General features: G+C 45.4%; 1 protein-coding gene across 1 annotated transcript in view; it reads right to left on the bottom strand.

The window, feature by feature from the left end:
* TNNT2 (troponin T2, cardiac type) overlaps window positions 1-16,852 on the bottom strand; it is a 136,117-nt gene that overhangs the window by 74,506 nt on the left and 44,759 nt on the right. The window contains exons 2-3 of the mRNA XM_078641246.1: window positions 15,938-15,986; window positions 1,806-1,828 (exon numbers count right to left, since the gene is read on the bottom strand). Of these exons, the coding sequence (XP_078497372.1) occupies window positions 1,806-1,828; window positions 15,938-15,986 (72 nt within the window). The remainder of the gene's footprint in view (window positions 1-1,805; window positions 1,829-15,937; window positions 15,987-16,852) is intronic.

The following is a 16,852-nucleotide window of genomic DNA, read 5'->3' as shown; positions in this document are numbered from 1 at the left end:
CTAATTGACAAATATGAGCTCATTAGGCTCTGCTGCAGGCAAGGCAACTCTGGGCCTGCTGATGTGGTATCAGTGATACTTCCCCAGATACAGCCGTGTGCTCTTCTTTTCGAGTTCATGGGACTGCCTCCCACATGAGGCTGTACTGAGGCCACCCAACGAGGAGTGCTTACATGGCCTTCCTGCCTCCAATGGACCTCCCCCAATAGCAGCTTCCTGGTGCTTCCGCTTCCCGGGTTCTCCCCGCTGCTAGGTCTACACCTCGCTGGGCGTTTTGCTGCTACAGTCACTGGGTTGCAGAGCGACCCCTGTTGTGCCTTGCCTTCCCTCACCAAACCATAGCAAAGGCAGAAATAATAAACTGATACTTATCTGGTAAACTGGACTTCAGCTAAAGTCATCAAATAAGTAGCCACATCATGCTAATAGTCCAACCTAAGTCACGCACCCCCTACAAGACTTTGGGCATGTTGTAGAAGACATTGGAAAAGCTTTTTGTGGAAACAAATGGTAGTGTTTTAGCTGTTTCCATGTTGGAGACCAGTGCACGGCAGGTGTCTGTGCCATCCACAAGGGATGAGTGATGCAGCAGCCGCCTATGCAATCATGGTATACCAGCTCCAACATACAGGGGGGCAGGGTTACTACATGTTCACGCAGTGCAGCGGAGCAACCAAATTGCTGCGATATGTTGACATGGGGGAGACAGAGCAGGGCCATATCCTATACGAGTGCCCTGCTGCTGGTGTTATTCCCTCTGCTGGTGTATAAAAAGGCTGTTGTACAAGAAGTTCAGCCTCGCACCTTGGTGCAGAGATCAGTGTGTGCTGTTTAGCATAGGAAGCAGTGCAGGAAGCATACCCTACTGGTACAATGTCCTAAACCTAGATAAACTCACCTGGATATCGTTCACTGGATGTGTGCTGTGCGGTGCAGTTCACAAGCAATTTGTGGGCATTTAGAGTAAATTCATTTCTATTATTAACACCTGTGCAATGAGAAGTTCGTTTTTGACACAAATCCCGCTCTCGCTATTTTAAGAGATTGGGTTTTGCCTGAAAAACGATGGATTTTTTTCAAGATCCAACCAATGCAAAGTACCACAAAGGTGTTTTTGCGCTAAGGAAAGTGAGCCTTGCCAGCGCAGAACACCTTTTGGCAGGAGAGTAAATGTTTTTGCAAGACTTTATGTAGTTTTGCGTTGTTCAGACACTCAACCTTGAGCTCTCCACAATTTAAATGCTAATCCGATTTGGCATTTTCATTTAAATGCACTGGAGCAAAGTACTGTTTCGGAGAGGCAGTGAATGCAACAGGTATTGATTTGACCAAGACATGGGTAAGAAGACCAGGATCTACAAATTAAAGTTTTCTGAATGCTATATGTGTCAGTGGTCCTAATCTCTTATTGCAAATATGCAACTGCCCTAAAAATGCTTTAGACAGAAAGTGCAAAATGTAAAAAGGGGCATACAGTCCTATATGAAGGAACGCTGGACATGTATATGCTTCTTTTGTTGAAGACAGGCGCAAGTATTCTATTTTAAGATTTTCTAGAACCGAACGAGAAGATGCTACAGTGAGAGGATGCTCCCTCTGACCAAAACATATTCAGCCAAAGCCTAATCATTTCAGGTTAATCCAGGTGGGATTATTCGGGCTGTCCTCGCTATATGTGGCGGGTGGTTCTGAAGTAAAAGATGGCGCACCCCACCTCTACTCATTGAGCTCCCCGTTAGTGACGGCAACACTGAACTCTTTGCACAAGAGACTTCCTATCCATGAGGCAACCATGTGTTCCTTACCTTCTTCCTCCTCCTCCTCCTCCCTGCAATGAAAAGAGAGAAACAACACAGAGGTTACAAGTGACCGGACAAAAAACCACCCAGGCTCATTAACCAACAGCTGGCAGGGTTAAAGCTGATGCAGTACTTCAACAGCTTCAGAGGGGTTTACCCTGCATCTGGAGACCAGAGTACCGAAGGATGCAGCCCCCACCCAAGGTGGAGCAGTCACAGGCAAGGGCTGGGCTTCTCAGTCTCCCAACTATCCAGAGCAGTTCAAGTCCACTGTCACTTTCAACCTGGGACAACACCAGATGATTCCAGAGGTATGGTCACGGAGCCCCCTCTTTTCGGCACCTTTCCTTGATTGGGTGAACTAAATCTGGTCAGTTCTTCGCCACCTTTTAAGTAAATGAAGCTGCCATTCTAATCGGTTTGTTTGATTATACGTTTTAGGTAATTTACAAACTGTTTTCAATAAACGGCTGCATGTCTTTCTAGTACGTTTGTTTATTGAAAACACTTTATAGATGACAACGTCAATGATAAATAAAGACATTAGAACGGTTACTTAATTCAAAAACAGAGCACATTTTTGGCGTAATCAAAATTTGCATCTATGAAAAAAGGAATAAAGGAAAAAGTAGACAGAAGTAATACTATCAGAAAGTTGCCCAGGAAAGCAGCAGACAGAGAACGGACTCTGACAAGGGCAGAGGTAGAGAGTGGTTTGCTTTAATTGGTAGCACACAAAGTGAAAGATTGAAGGTGGGAATGAATGACAGGACAGAGAGAGACAAAGTATTGGATGCACAGGGGACACATAGAAATATTAATTTGGTCATGTAAGAAGGGACATGGCCTTAAAATCATATGTATAGAACAGCAAGGAAACAGTATCACCAACGGTGTCCTGCAACCTAAGTCCTGGACCCAATTTTGTAGTATAAATGTAGTGTTTCTGGAAAATTATGTCCTTACATATTTTAATGACATCATTTTACAGAACCATCCCATTTTGGGGTACCTGAGTGACCCAAAGGTATTTCTATCCCTAAAGACCCTGCTCCATGGAATATGGTTGAGCCCACCCTGGTTTATAGGGACTAGGGTGAGACCTGATTATGAAGCATGGCCCTAATTTAGTGGATGGAGGTCTAAAAGAATAACCTTGCAGTGTCCCTGAACGTTTTCTCTTTTCCAGAGCTCTTTATATGGCAAAATGAGGTCTAGGACTAAGTTTGTTAGATGCATTTGGCATGGTTGATTAATTCAGAGAGGCAGTAGCCTATATCCCCCCCCCCAAAAAAAAAAAATATCCCCCTCCCCGGAAGAAGCTTCTGTTATTTATCAGGGTTTATGTGTAGTTATACAACAGCAAAAAGATAGATTGAACATAGAAGATAAAAAAGAGAACAACAATGAATCTGAGTGGAAAAAAAGTTGGTTTAAGAGAAGTGGGACAGCCTAATTGAAATAGGTGGACAGCAGGCAGGGCGCTTGGCTCAGGGCATAGCAAGCAAAGGTCAAGTCAGGAAGATATATAAGTGAGAATATCTAGATTATTTATGGGTAATTCTTTATTACTTAGTCAATGCATTGCTCTTACCAACCATGAGATTCAGTCTCACTGAGACAAGAAGATATAATTGGGGAGGGGAGGAGACAAGAAGATATAATTGGGGAGGGGAGGAGCTGAAAGGCAGGAAAGATTTTCATCCTAAAAATCTTGACTGCCATTTTATTACCTTTGACACAGCCCCTCCTCCCTGAAGGTTTACATCTTACCTGCCAGGAATCACCACTGTTGAAATTGGCCCCTCTGCAGGGTCACCCACAACCTTTTGCCTTCAACCCTCCTGTTTTTCTGAATTTGTTTTTATGGGCCTTGGGACTCTGCATACTTTGCCACTGCTAACCAGTGCTAAAGCGCTAGCGCTCACAGTTCTCAAAACATGGTAAAATTGACCTACAACCAATTGACACATTTAATTTACTTGTAAGTCCCTTGTGAGATTGTAGTAAATGTACCCAGGGCCTGTAAAGTAAATGCTACTAGTGGACCTAAAGAACTTATTGTGCCACCCATTTCATGAACCTTGTTAAACATGTCTCGAGACTGCAATTGCAGCTTGTGTGCAGTATTAAAATGCCATTATGGCCTGGCAAAAATTTACTTTTGGACAGGACTAACACGTCCTTTTTAAAACCTATATATCAACCCTAGGGTAGGTCCTAGATAGCCCATGGGAAAGGATGCATTGCATTTGAAATGTTGGACATGTATTTTTACATGTTACATGTCCTGGTAGTGAAAAACTCATATTTGTTTTTCATTACTGCAAGGCCTTCCTCTTGCATAGGATAACATTGGGTTTCCGTAATACATTTATTAACAGATAGCTTTTGTTTGGGAACAGGTAGAAATATTATATTTGGTGTCATGTTTGGTGTCTAAGGAATTGTATTTTAAAACCCTCTTTAATGGTAGTTGGATTTTAAAACGCAATTCTGAAAATGCCACTTTTAGAAAATTGGCATTTTCTTGTTCTAACCATTTTGTATCTGTAGCCTGGGTCACATGACCAGGTGTAGTTGGCATTTGGCCTTTGTGTTATCCTCCCAGACAGTATCACAAAGGGGGCTGGGAGTTGGCAGGATGGCGGAACTGTCATCTACCACACCTGCACTTCAAAGGAGCTGCCTCAACATGCACACAAAGAACTTCAAACTATCATTTTCTGACTCCAGATATCCTAGGACCAGGGCAGGGATGAAAGAAATTCCAGAACCAGATGTAGGGGAAGTCTAAATGTTTCTACCACTTCAAAGCTGGCACCAGGAATAAACATTGGATTGCCCTGCTGGTGGAGGACTGCCCTGCTGATTGAGAAGGAAGACTGGACCTTCTCCCTTCATGCCAGGCTAACTGAAGTGACTCCAAGGGTCTTGTTCAGAGCTACAGGGACATAACAAGCTCAGGAAGCCTCCCTGCAAATGCCCAGATGATATGCTGCAACTGGACTTTCCTGGACCTGCAACTGGACCTGCCTGAGCCCTGCTGGCCTCTGCAAGAGTGAGTCCTTGATCCCAAAGAGGCACCTCCCCACGTCCAGGGCCCTTGGTTCGAATCAGAGTGCAGTCCTCTGAAGAAATTATGACGTTTTGGGTTCTTCTCAACTGCAAATGGGCCCATTCTCGCTGAGTTATCGCGCCCCCCCCGACAATCAGCAAATCAAAGCTTTGGTAGACCCTACTGTTTGCGCTACAGTGACCATCACCAATGACAGTAAACACGAGATCTGCACTTTGCGCTACAGCATTGACAACCCACAGTGACCGCCAATGTGAGGTATCAGCAAAGACCAACTGAGATGCCCAATAGCATTTTCACGCTACAGCCATGACTTCCAGTGTGCTCTTGGTGCTACCGCGACGACTGTCCGCAAGACTCTCCCTGGTCCTCGCGGCCTCCTGTATTACAAGCTGGAAAATTTGTGCCAGACTTTGGGAAGGTGAATGCGTTGGAATAATCTGGTCCCTGTATACGACCCTTGCTCTATCACTGTCGGCCTAAACTTGTGACTTTCCCCCTGTTTAGCACATTCAGATAACTGTGAGTGGTACTTTGTGCTGTTAGACTTTCTAGCTTTTGACGTTTTGTGTCAAATAATGTATTACATTTTACTCTATTTTTCGAAATTGGTGTGGGATTTTTCTTATGTTGGTTTTTTTCTTTATGATTGTTCATGCGCTGCATAAATACTTTATACAGTGTGTCTAAAGTTAAGCCTGACTGCGTTTGTATCAAGCTGCCGGGGTTTTAAGCACAGGTTGATTTAGTGACTTTTTGTAGTTTACCCTAAAAAGGCTTGTGGCTGTTGCATGAGAAGGAATCACATCCCTTCAGCCAACAACCCACTTTCTCACAGCCACATACGAAAAAGCGAGATGCAACATCTCAGTTCATGGTGTCCACATAAAATAGAATTGGGAAGGGAGGATGGAACAGTAGGAATGTGATGAGGAAAACATTGACATGAAGTAAGAAAAGTTCCTAGTAAATAATCCAGACATTGTCTCCTTGTCCATCCTCCATGCTCAAGTCCTGACATTCATGAGGAGGATGATGAGACGAGGCAGAGGTGTGGTCTTGAAGAGTGGTATGTCGGGAGGTTAACTGAATTCTATAGAATAATCATGTTTGACAAATTTAGAACTCAACTGTCCTTTACTAGAGGAATGCAACCTTCGTTAAAAGTTGAAAACCTCTTACTACTAGAGTTGCGGGGGAAAATACAGATTTTCGAGGCTGGCCTTTCTATGGCTATGAGTTAGACTGGGATTGGAAAGAGAGCAGAGCACCACAGGCTCTGCCTCTAGAGTAAGCATGGGCGAATTTGCGGATTTGCGAATTCGCGATCCGCAAAATTCGCGAATTTGCGGATTTTTTTATTTTTGCGTGTTCGCGGGGCTCTTGGCGTGTTCGCGGGGTGCTTTGCGTGTTCGCGGGTTTTTTTTGTGCGAGACCGCGATGCGCCCTCTGGTTCATCACTGCCACCCTCTCGGTTTTTTTGTGCCCTTCTGCCCTCTGCCCCACTCGTTTTTGTGCCCTTGTGCCCCTTGCCCCACTCGTTTTTGTGCCATTCTGCCCTCTGCCCCAATCGTTGTTGTGCCCTTGTGCCCCTTGCCCCACTCGTTTTTGTGCCATTCTGCCCTCTGCCCCACTCATTGTTGTGCCCTTGTGCCTCTTGCCCCACTCGTTTTTGTGCCATTCTGCCCTTTGCCCCACTCGTTGTTGTGCCCTTGTGCCCCTTGCCCCACTCGTTTTTGTGCCATTCTGCCCTTTGCCCCACTCGTTGTTGTGCCTGCTGGGGACCAAAAAAGAGTGAATATCATGTCATATATACAAAGTGCGAACAGTCCCATGGTGCCTAATAAGGGACCAGGATTATTTCCCTTTCATAAACAGTCACAGTGAGCCTGGAATCCTTCAAGAAGGTCTGAATCAGAAATGCAGCATACATTTTAGCTTGTAAGGAAATATCTGAAGCTGCAAGAAAAAGCTTGAGTGCTACTTCTACTCTCTTGTTCTTAGAATCTGGCAAGCGCGTGTCTTCTGGGGGTAATGAAGATGGCAAAACCATGCTAATCAGACTACAATTAACCTTTGACCCTTGAGGAAATTCTACAAAGTCGATCAAAGTTCATTTTATGCACAGAAAGAGAATCTGTGGCAGTGTGCTGGCACTGGGCAAAGAAATCATCTGTATCTTTGTCAGATCCCATTCCGAGGAACACGGGCAAGTAGGAACTACCTGGTTTTAACTGTGGAGGTTGAGGTCATGTTCCTCTGTTGTCCCAAGGTTCGTCCTACTATTGCTCTGCAAACAGGACCACGTGCAAGCATTTCAGGGAGGTTGTGTGGGGGTGCTTGAGCTCATACACTAGACAGCACAATAAATTAATGCTCCAACTTGTACTCCTCTTTTAAAAAAGAAAAGTACCTTAATGCACACTAGATAAAAAGCTGCACATCATTGTGAAATAATGCACGTTAGTGTCCTTGCAGTGCTAAACGTCTATCTGCTATGTCCCTCAATCCTCTTCTTCATCCAAGTTTGGTTCTACCTATGTTTAGGTGGATCACCTCTCTTTGGGGTAAGAGATATTACCCTAATTATGGCTCAGGTGTCGGTAAAACACAACTGAAATTATTGTGCTCAGTCTACTGCTCCATCTCAGGTTTTACTCTTATGTGGTGTACCAATGTTATCATAGCTCCCAGAAGTAAGGACTGCTTCCAGGAGGTTTTACTCTTATGTGGTGTACCAATGTTATCATAGCTCCCAGAAGTAAGGACCGCTTTCAGGAGTAAGGATTAGCATTAGATTTAGTTTAAAGTCGTTTCTAGGAAGACATCTCAATGGAATATGCAAGGTTTAGACCATAAATGTTTATCAGCGCTTTAAGAAGTTATTGCCTTCATCTGTGGATGAGAAAAGAGCAGCAGGGCAAAGCTTAGCTGAACAGAGGTAAGGCTTTTACAGCTCTAGCGAGAATGAAGGCCTTTGACAGTTCTCCATACCTGAGCTACACACAAGATGGAGGTTGACGTTTCTCGGAGAACATGGAGCCAAACGTGTCTGTTTTTGTAGAATTCACAAAGTCCTGGACAGGGCAATCACCAGCCTCACCACACTTAGATAAGGTTTAGAAAGTGGACTTGGCAAACAACAAAATGGACTTGTGATCCTTGGAAAATGACAGGAAAGAATTAGAAGGTTCTCTAAAGGACAGTTGCCGGCTTGTTCCTATAAAAGTGGTCTTTTTGCTCATTTGTTTGAAACTTGACACAAGCGTGCACCTATGCATTGTGTCACCTGCACTGCCATTCGGTGCTCGCAGCTGTGTCAGAAATAATTTGGTGCAGTGCTCCCAGCTGCAAACAACCAAGCGACAAAAGGGATTTTTCCTGTCTTAGCAGGCAGGCTTCTAGGGACTTCAGGACAGGTACACAACTCTTCGAGCAAGAAACCCAGGCTGAGGTGATGTCCTCTAATTTCTGGGCAACTGACTTTCAGTCAGCTCTGGTTGAACAGTAGTCCTCTAAGTGCTCTGTGGAGCCCCCTTTTTCCTTGACCACATAGAACTTGGAACTGGAACAACAAGTGGCACAGTGAGGGCTCACTTCTGTACACCAAAATCAGACAGAATATGTGTATCCACTATTTGTGGCTTCAGAACCAATTGAAAATGGTTCACCTTTCAAGTAAAAGAGGCACAAAGATGTATGAGGTTTCTGTACATGGCTGTCATCAGTCAACTGAAGGAGTCAATTAGGGAAAAACATAAGGTCAGGCCCCACACAAAGGCTCCTCACAACTGCAGTGCCATCCCTCACTCCAACTGTGAAACAAAATTGCAGTGTTCAGGAAGACTAAATTAGTAACTCCTTGCCAAACAAAAGGCATAATCGAATTTTTAAAGAAGGCCTGTATCCACTCTCTTCACTTGAGTTTCTAGGTATCCCCTCACAACTTTTAGGAATTTCAGCAATAAACTTCCACTGTGTGGGAAAAGAATCTCACAGCTTATTTGTGAAAAGGCGATGCCTGGGTATCCAAAATGAATCCAAAAGTCCTCTAATACTCTGTCTCATTCAAACATATGCCATGCATATACCGCACAACACGCACAACACGCACAGACAAATAAACACTGGATGTTCGTGCTAGGAACTGAGCAGTGGATGTAGCTAGACCTTTTGTCACCCGTGGCGGTCCCTGCGTTTGCCTCCCGATGGCCACAAGTAAGAGGTAAGAGCGGGGCGAGCTTACTGGCGATTCTTGAGCTTTCCGCCCCATGGCGGCCGCAGTTATGAGTTGGGGGGTGGCTACTGCCTCATAACTGGTGCCGCCTGGGACAGAGTGCCTGCTGCCCCTCCCCCTCGCTACTCCACTGGAACTGAGAAAGTGCCTAGTAGCTGAACTGTAAACTAGTTGGCCAGTAGGCCTCTACTACAGTGACACAAATAAAGAGGTCCACTTTCAACTATGGGTTCATAAAACATGGTACGCTGCTATCATCATTTTATATGATAAATCCACAACAGGGCAGTACTCCAATGCCTGTAAATGATGGCACACTGGTGCACCCCTCGGATTCAAATGACACATCCTAGATCTCCGCCCGCATAGTAGATTTGTGTGATGCTATGGTAAAAATTTTAAACCAGGATACCAGATGCATGGAGTTGGGCACTCACTACAGGAGAATCCGACTGCACTTAATGCAGGGGACATTTCCATTCCAAAAATGTATGTATTTCAGGTTACTGAAAGCCCAGTAATTCTCTGATATGTGAAAACCTCTGATGTTAACCACCTTCCACATACTTTCCTTCAGGTAAAGGATTGGATCTTCTTTGAATTCTGTGGAAGAATCAAGAAATGGACGTTTTGATGGAGGGCGCTCAGCAGGCCTTAAAAAATACAGCCACTTCTTCATCAATCTCGTGTAGTTCAGTGCTAGAAAGAGAAAGCACCCCCTTCCTCTGCAACCACTGGTCCAACATTGCATAACATTTAGTACAATGTATCCCTCTGTAGGGTAGGATAGGGACAGATGTGAAAGTAAAACTTGGTTTTCTCATACACTTTGTTTCCTTGCAAAAAATCTAACCCTGGGCAGAGAACTCCGCTGCGTCAGCGGTGTAGCATCTTGCTACTAGTAAATACAGACACTTGTTGTGTTTCAACTGGAGCTTTATTATCTATGTCCAGTACCTTCCCTGTCCCTACTCTAACTAACCCGCATCCTGTCCTGACTCCTCCTCTTCCCCTCAGCCCACCTAGCTCCGCCCCCCCAGCTACTAGACTGTTAACTCCATTACATCTCCCCCTTTCTTAATAAACAAATGAACTTAATTTTCACACTGTTCGCAATTCGTCAATCAGCCGCACAGGTCGGCACACAGCCTGTTCTTCAAACATCAGTAGTGTCGAATCAGTGGTGGACCTAGCTTTGGTCAATCTTTCCGTTGTCTTAGTCGGGGTATCCTTGACTACGTTGCTTGTGAACTGTTTATTCCCGCATTCCGCAGTCATCATGTTTCCTTCTTGTGGTGTGACTGCTGTTGGATCAGATGCTCGATCTCTTTCATGAGTTGATAGTGTTCTTGTTCTCTTCCAAGCACCCGCCTCTACTTTTACTTTCTTTTGTATTGTCCGGTCGAGGGCAACACTGCCCTCCAGTTCAGGGTCATGTATATCAGACAGTACGGTGCTATCTGAAGAGATTGTCTTGGTTTGGTTCGGTAACTCATTCGCGGCCTCGGGTTGTCTGGCGAACTCTTGGGCTATCTGTGCATAGTAATGTTTCTCTCTCATCCGATGATGATCTCTCTCTACTGACACGTCCGGCTTTCCTTGCGGAGTGACTGGCTGGCCCCTTTCCCTCTGGTGACTAAGGTCCACTATCTCTGTTTTCCTTGTGTAGGCCCTTCGAGTCAGCCTCGCGGACCCCTTCAGGGGTGACGGTGTATGATCTATGTCTGGAGATATCTGCGACTGACATGTCAGGTTGTCTTGTGAAATGACTGAGTTTTCAGAGACCTTAGTGTGGGATATGTCGCTCTTGACGGGGGGAATGTCCTTTGGCTCCATGGTGCGTTCGTGTGGTTGATGCCATGGCTGTTGTCGGGACCATGACTCAGTCGACTCAAGGGATTGGACAGACATGCTTTCTGAGTCAGAGAAGTCCTCTGTCGACTTCCAGGATCGGACAGACGCGCTCTCTGAATCAGAGGAGTTCCTAGCCATATTCTCTTTGAAATGTTCCTTTGAGAGTGTATCGAGTGATGGATTTCTGAAATGAGTAGGCCGTGACACGTTGTTCTTTAACTCAGGGTTGTCTTTAAGACGCTCCTCCGGGCGCCTTTGTTGACTTGTCTTTGGTGTTGTTTCATTTGAGAGGTTGTTCGACAACCACGTGCTTGTTCTTTGTGTTTGATCTCGAGGTTTTTTATCTTTGCCCTTCTCATACGATGTCAACGACTTCTCAGTTTCTTCGTTGTCACAGGTGCCATTGATGCGTCTATCTTTTCCTGCTCGTTCTTGGGGAGGATCAGTTCGTCTTATGCAACCTGTTTCTTCTTCCCCTTTGTTTGGTGCGCGGACACCTATGATACAGGTGTGATGTGTTCTCCTGCTGGATGTTTCCTCAGACTCATCTTCACAACTTGACGAAGAGTGTTCCTGCGCCGATTTCCAGTGTTGACCATTTTGATCTCTTCTTCTATAGTTTGTCTTCCTTGCCCTCCTGTTGTGCGGGTTGCCATCTTGGCCAGGAGTGCGATCTGTCTCACTTGACGCTCCCTCCTCGTCAGACTTTGAATGACACCCTGAGGGTGAAGAACTCCTTGGGGTTGTCCTTTGACTGGTTGACTCAGAGTACACCTTGTCACTTCTCTTGTCACTTTGTCTTTTCACTGGTCTGCTTTCCCTCTCTCTCCTTTTCGTTTTGTTTGTCTTCTGAGTTTCATCTGTCCAGGCATCTTGACAATTTGCCTCCAGAGCCAGGTCCTTTGATCTGTCTCTTGCCTTGACGTGCATTCCAAGTTCAGCCTTCCTAATGGTTTCTTCCAACGACCAATGCCCTCGCAGGATCTTGCGCTTTGATGCGGGGTTTGCGCAGCCTTCAATTATCCGGAGTCGAACTGCATCCTCATTCGTGAAGGTGTTGAAATGGCAGCCTTGTACCAGGTTTTGCAGCCGACTGATGAAGGTTGGCAATGATTCGCCTGGTTCCTACCGAGCTGTGTTGAAGACGATGCGGTCATGATCCACATTTGCTTGTGCGGAGAGATGGGCAGATAGCTTCTCTTGGAGTCTTTCATAGATTTTTGTGTCTTTTTTTGGAGAATGTTCTAATTGGGCATCGACCCTCAGGACCCACCAGATGGAGGAGTAGCATTAGACATTTTCTCTCTCTTTGTTCACCATTGGCGTCCAGGAAGTCACCCAATGTTGCCAGCCATTTGTTCCGTTCGAGACACAGACTCCAAGTATCATACTGCACTCCTGGGGGTGGTTCTTTGATGCAAGGGTTGTGCCGTTGTGCTACTCCTTCCCCCGCCATGAGAGGAGGATTCTGATCGATTATGTTCGCAGGGCACGGGCTGTTCACTCGGCTTTTCGTCTTCATAGCTGATAGTCTTTAGTCGAGGCCTTCGGTCTGGTCATTTGCTGGGACGTTGATGATTTTTGTTCGTTCGGGCGTTCCCTTCACGCTAGTGCAAATCCTTCAGTCACCTCAGTGTATGTTGTACTTGTTTCTGGGACCGTCCTTCGCAGTCTTGCCTTCTTCTGAATCTCATGCGATTCTGTCCAGCAGCTCTTCTCCCTTTTGCGCTCTTCGGTATGTGTTCACAATCACCTTTACCTATTGCTCGTATTTACCTACACTTGTTTGCTTACTGCACCTCATGCAGGTGTTCGTGCTTGTTTTGTGTCGACTCTTGTGTTTGCTTTATTTGTCCTTACCAGTGCTTGTTTATTCCTTCTATTCGTCAATGCTTGTTTATTTGCTCTTATCAAATCTTGTTTGTTTCTTCTCGCCAAAGCTTGTTTATTTGCTCTCGCCAATGCTTGTTTGTTCCTTCTTGCCAATGCTTGTTTATTTGTTCTCGTCAATGCTTGATTGTCTCTTCTCGCCAATGCTTGTTTATTTGCTCTCGTCAATGCTTGTTTGTCTCTTCTCGCCAATGCTTGTTTATTTGCTCTCGCCAATGCTTGTTTGTCTCTTCTCGCCAATGCTTGTTTGTTCCTTCTTGCCAATGTTTGTTTATTTGCTCGCGTCAATGCTTGTTTACTCCTTCTTGCCAATGCTTGTTTAGTTACTCTTAGCAATGCTTGTTTAATTCTGCTCGCCAGTGCTTGTTTATTTCTTCTTTCCAATGCTTGTTTATTTCTTTATGCCTGACTTCAAGATGGCCGCTTCTAGGCCTCGACAGGGATTGGTGGAGACAGCCTGACTTCAAAATGGCCTCCGTACTCGAAATCTCGTTCTCCACGAGATTTGATTGCCATTCACTCTTCAGGCTCACACGTCCCTCGGCACTCACCGGCAGCCAATTTTCTTCATGCAGCTCACCTTCAGCACTCCTTCAGACGCTCCTCGGGCACCGGAGCAGCCAGGCACCACTGGGGTGAGTTCCCGACTTTCTTCGATAGGCGCGCCTGCAATGTCTCACGCATTGGGGGTGAGCTTTTCCTTCCGTTTGGCGCGAACAGCGCTCTTGCTTCGGGGCACACCCACGGGGCTTCCGCAGGCACTTTCTGGTCACCAGGGTACTAGGCAGGATCGGGGTGGGCTCCCGATTTCTCCTTACTTTTCCAGTTCCCGCTCTTCTACGCCGATAGCGTGCCAAAGCTCACGCATCGGGCGTGAGGTTTTCCGAGTCCTGTTTCTTTAAGGGTGCCAAATTGCACGCATCAGGCGGGACTCGAGCTTTCAGCGCGAACAGTTTCTTCTCTCGAGCGTCTCAGCGCTCATCACAGTGGCTCCCTCTGGGCTCCTCACGGTCACTGGAGGAGCAGGGTCACCTGCTGCTGTCCTCTGTCTTCAGGCAGCAGCACCACGCAGCAGCGAGCTCCTTTTCTCGACGCTGCAGGGGCACAGGGGCATTCTCCTGAGATTCTGTGGGTTGCAGTCATGCAGATCCCATCCTCGTCGCCAGTTGTAGCATCTTGTTACTAGTAAATACTTGTTGTGTTTCAACTGGAGCTTTATTATCTATGTCCAGTACCTTCCCTGTCCCTACTCTAACTAACCCTCATCCTGTCCTGACTCCTCCTCTTCCCCTCAGCCCACCTAGCTCCGCCCCCCCAGCTACTAGACTGTTAACTCCATTACAAGCGGAGTTTACAGGGTTTTGCCTACTCTGCGCTCTATTGAGAACGTGGAGTTCAGGCAAAACTCAGACTCGTTCCGGAGCAGAGTGAGCCGGCCCCTCCACCCTCCCTAATTTAATTATTTGTTAAAAAGGCGCTTACCTGCTGTGGTGTCTCCGGGCTGCCTCCACCTCGCCATGGTCTCTCTCCACCTCGTCCTCATCCACGGATACCCTTAAGTTGTACGTCTTGCGCACGCGCATGATGCACAACGTAGGGGTTTCCATGGACGAGGAGGAGAGAGAGACCATGGCGAGGAGGAGGCAGCCCGGAGACGCCACAGCAGGGAAGTGCCTTTTTTATTATAATTAAACTAGGGAGGGTGGAGGGGAGCGAAGCAGAGCGAAGTTCCACTGAGTTTTTTTCCAACTCCGAGTAGTGGCACTACGCCAGCTCCGCCCGGGCTTAAAAAATCTCACTTCATGCCAGACCCAGCAGCAAAACCAGGGAGAGAAAAGGAAGTCATCATTCAGGCATACAGTAAAGGTCCCTGTCAAGCATACACTGTGCCACTATTGCTACAGCAGGTAAGTGCAGTACATTTCAAAATGGAATGATTACAAAAAGTGCAGCTCAAGCTGGGGTTAAAAATTGTTTATGAAACCACTGAGCTCCTTCAAAAAGCAAAAACAGAATAGGCCCACAAAATGCATCCATTCCTGTCGCGCTCAAGCAGGGACTAATATGTTCCTGTCCGCTCCCACAATGGCTCAATAAGCATAGCAGGTATAACCTAATACATATTGCGTCCCACTCCATCAGGGACAGAACAGGTTCTCATACTTGCTAAGGCCAGGGAACGCTTATAGCAAATGAAATAGGGTTTTAACTGCTTGCTCAAGCAGGAGCTGACGTTTTATCTGCATCGCTCCCACTACAGTGCAAAATGGAGCTCACTCAAGGAGGATACTTTAACAGAAAATATTACAAGAAATAAATAAACAATTAACTGACATCTTCAAAGGCAAAGGTTTCCTTAAGAGGCAGAAAATTATTGTACCCATTTCACCCATATAAGAGGAGGCATAGATGTAGGGAGGTGGCATGGTGTAACCAGAGTTTCTAAAAAGGGAAGAGACGTTTTTGTAGGAATAGGAGATTTCTTTTCAGTTATCTCTGATAGGGTAAACTGTTCATGGAGGCTAACCTCATAAATGTCAGAACTGGGATGAGGAAGACAGACAAGGAGGTAATTTGAGCTTTAGTCGCTTTATAGTGAGTAGAGAACACATTTTACTGATGTTTTACAACCCATAGCAATAGACCTGCATGTCCGAAACAATTTGTGTAGAGAAAGTCAAAGCTGAATCAAATATCTGTGATTCTTTGACACCCACTAATGTGAGGGCAAATCACTTACCTCCAACTTCGAGAACGCCCATGCCTAAGGCTGGGCCAATCATGCACTCTGTCACTGGGACAATTGCCTACTCTGTGAAGGATCCAGTCCCTGTTATCTCATTAAAGACCTATACGCATTTCAAACACTGCCCTGTCTCAGGCTCTGCTCTGACGGGCTGCACTTCTCGATTCCCATTCATTCATATTCACAATAATAATATCACACTTTTTCTTGTACAAAGAATCCTCGGACTATCCTTAGGTATATTGGGATGGCTTGGCAAACATATTCTTCTAATCAACAACATCAGATTTTCTCCCAAATGTTCCAGTGACTGATTAGAGAACAACACTCACTCGTACTCCTCCGGGACATCTTCGATCTCAGCCATGGTGTGCTCTGTACCTGAAACACCAAACACAACAGAGTCAGACCTTGTGTTCTGGCCTTTGGTCAGGAAATACATTACAGGTGGGGGCCATTCTAGGTCTGTCAGTGCTCCATGGTGCTTTTGCTCTTCAAGGACACAATCTATTCTTGCTCACATTATTCACATCCCTGGACCTGAACGTTGTATACAAACAACCTGTGAAGTGCTTTAAACAAACTCAGATATGTATCAATGTTTATAAATAATTTAAATCAACCATACAGTCTTCAAAGATCAAAACAATCTTGGAATTTCAGAAGAAGAGAAGTAGACTAGAGGTGAAGTTAGCATCACTAAGTCAAACCAATAAGTTGAAGTACAACAACAGCCCAAGTTTTTATACTAATCGAAGAGGAGGCTCTTTGATCTACAAGCATATATTAGATTTAAAAATGGTCAGTTTTCTAAAAGTGAAAATACCACAGACTGTGCTTAGTTTGTAAAATAAAAGAACTAGTGTAATGCCCACAGTTGTTCTTAAGACGTAACTATCAGCGCTGTTGGGAGCTGCTGAATTCTAGCCTGCTGAATATCAAGGCTTCCTCATCTTGAGTCCAAGCCAGGCCTCTTTTTTCAGGAACCTTCAGTTTTGGTCTCTTTATCTACCTCATGATGGTTCTTGTTAAATGCTATGTTCTAAATGTGTCACTGTGCTCATACCTATTATCTGCTCCCATATTTCGCCCTTTTCAGCTTTTCTCACTGTTGGTTTGTTTAAAAAAAAAAACAGTCTTTGTGTAAGAAAGTGTATTATTATTTGGGGTGGGTGACTAACCACCTCAAGGAACAATCACAAGTCTTATAAGAGAGTGAACCCTTATAGTCACTAAATTAACCTGAG

This window comes from Lissotriton helveticus, chromosome 5_1, assembly GCF_964261635.1.
Source record: "Lissotriton helveticus chromosome 5_1, aLisHel1.1, whole genome shotgun sequence".
NCBI lineage: Eukaryota > Metazoa > Chordata > Amphibia > Caudata > Salamandridae > Lissotriton > Lissotriton helveticus.
Note: the sequence above shows the minus strand (reverse complement) of the source record. Positions and strands in the feature narration are given on the sequence as shown.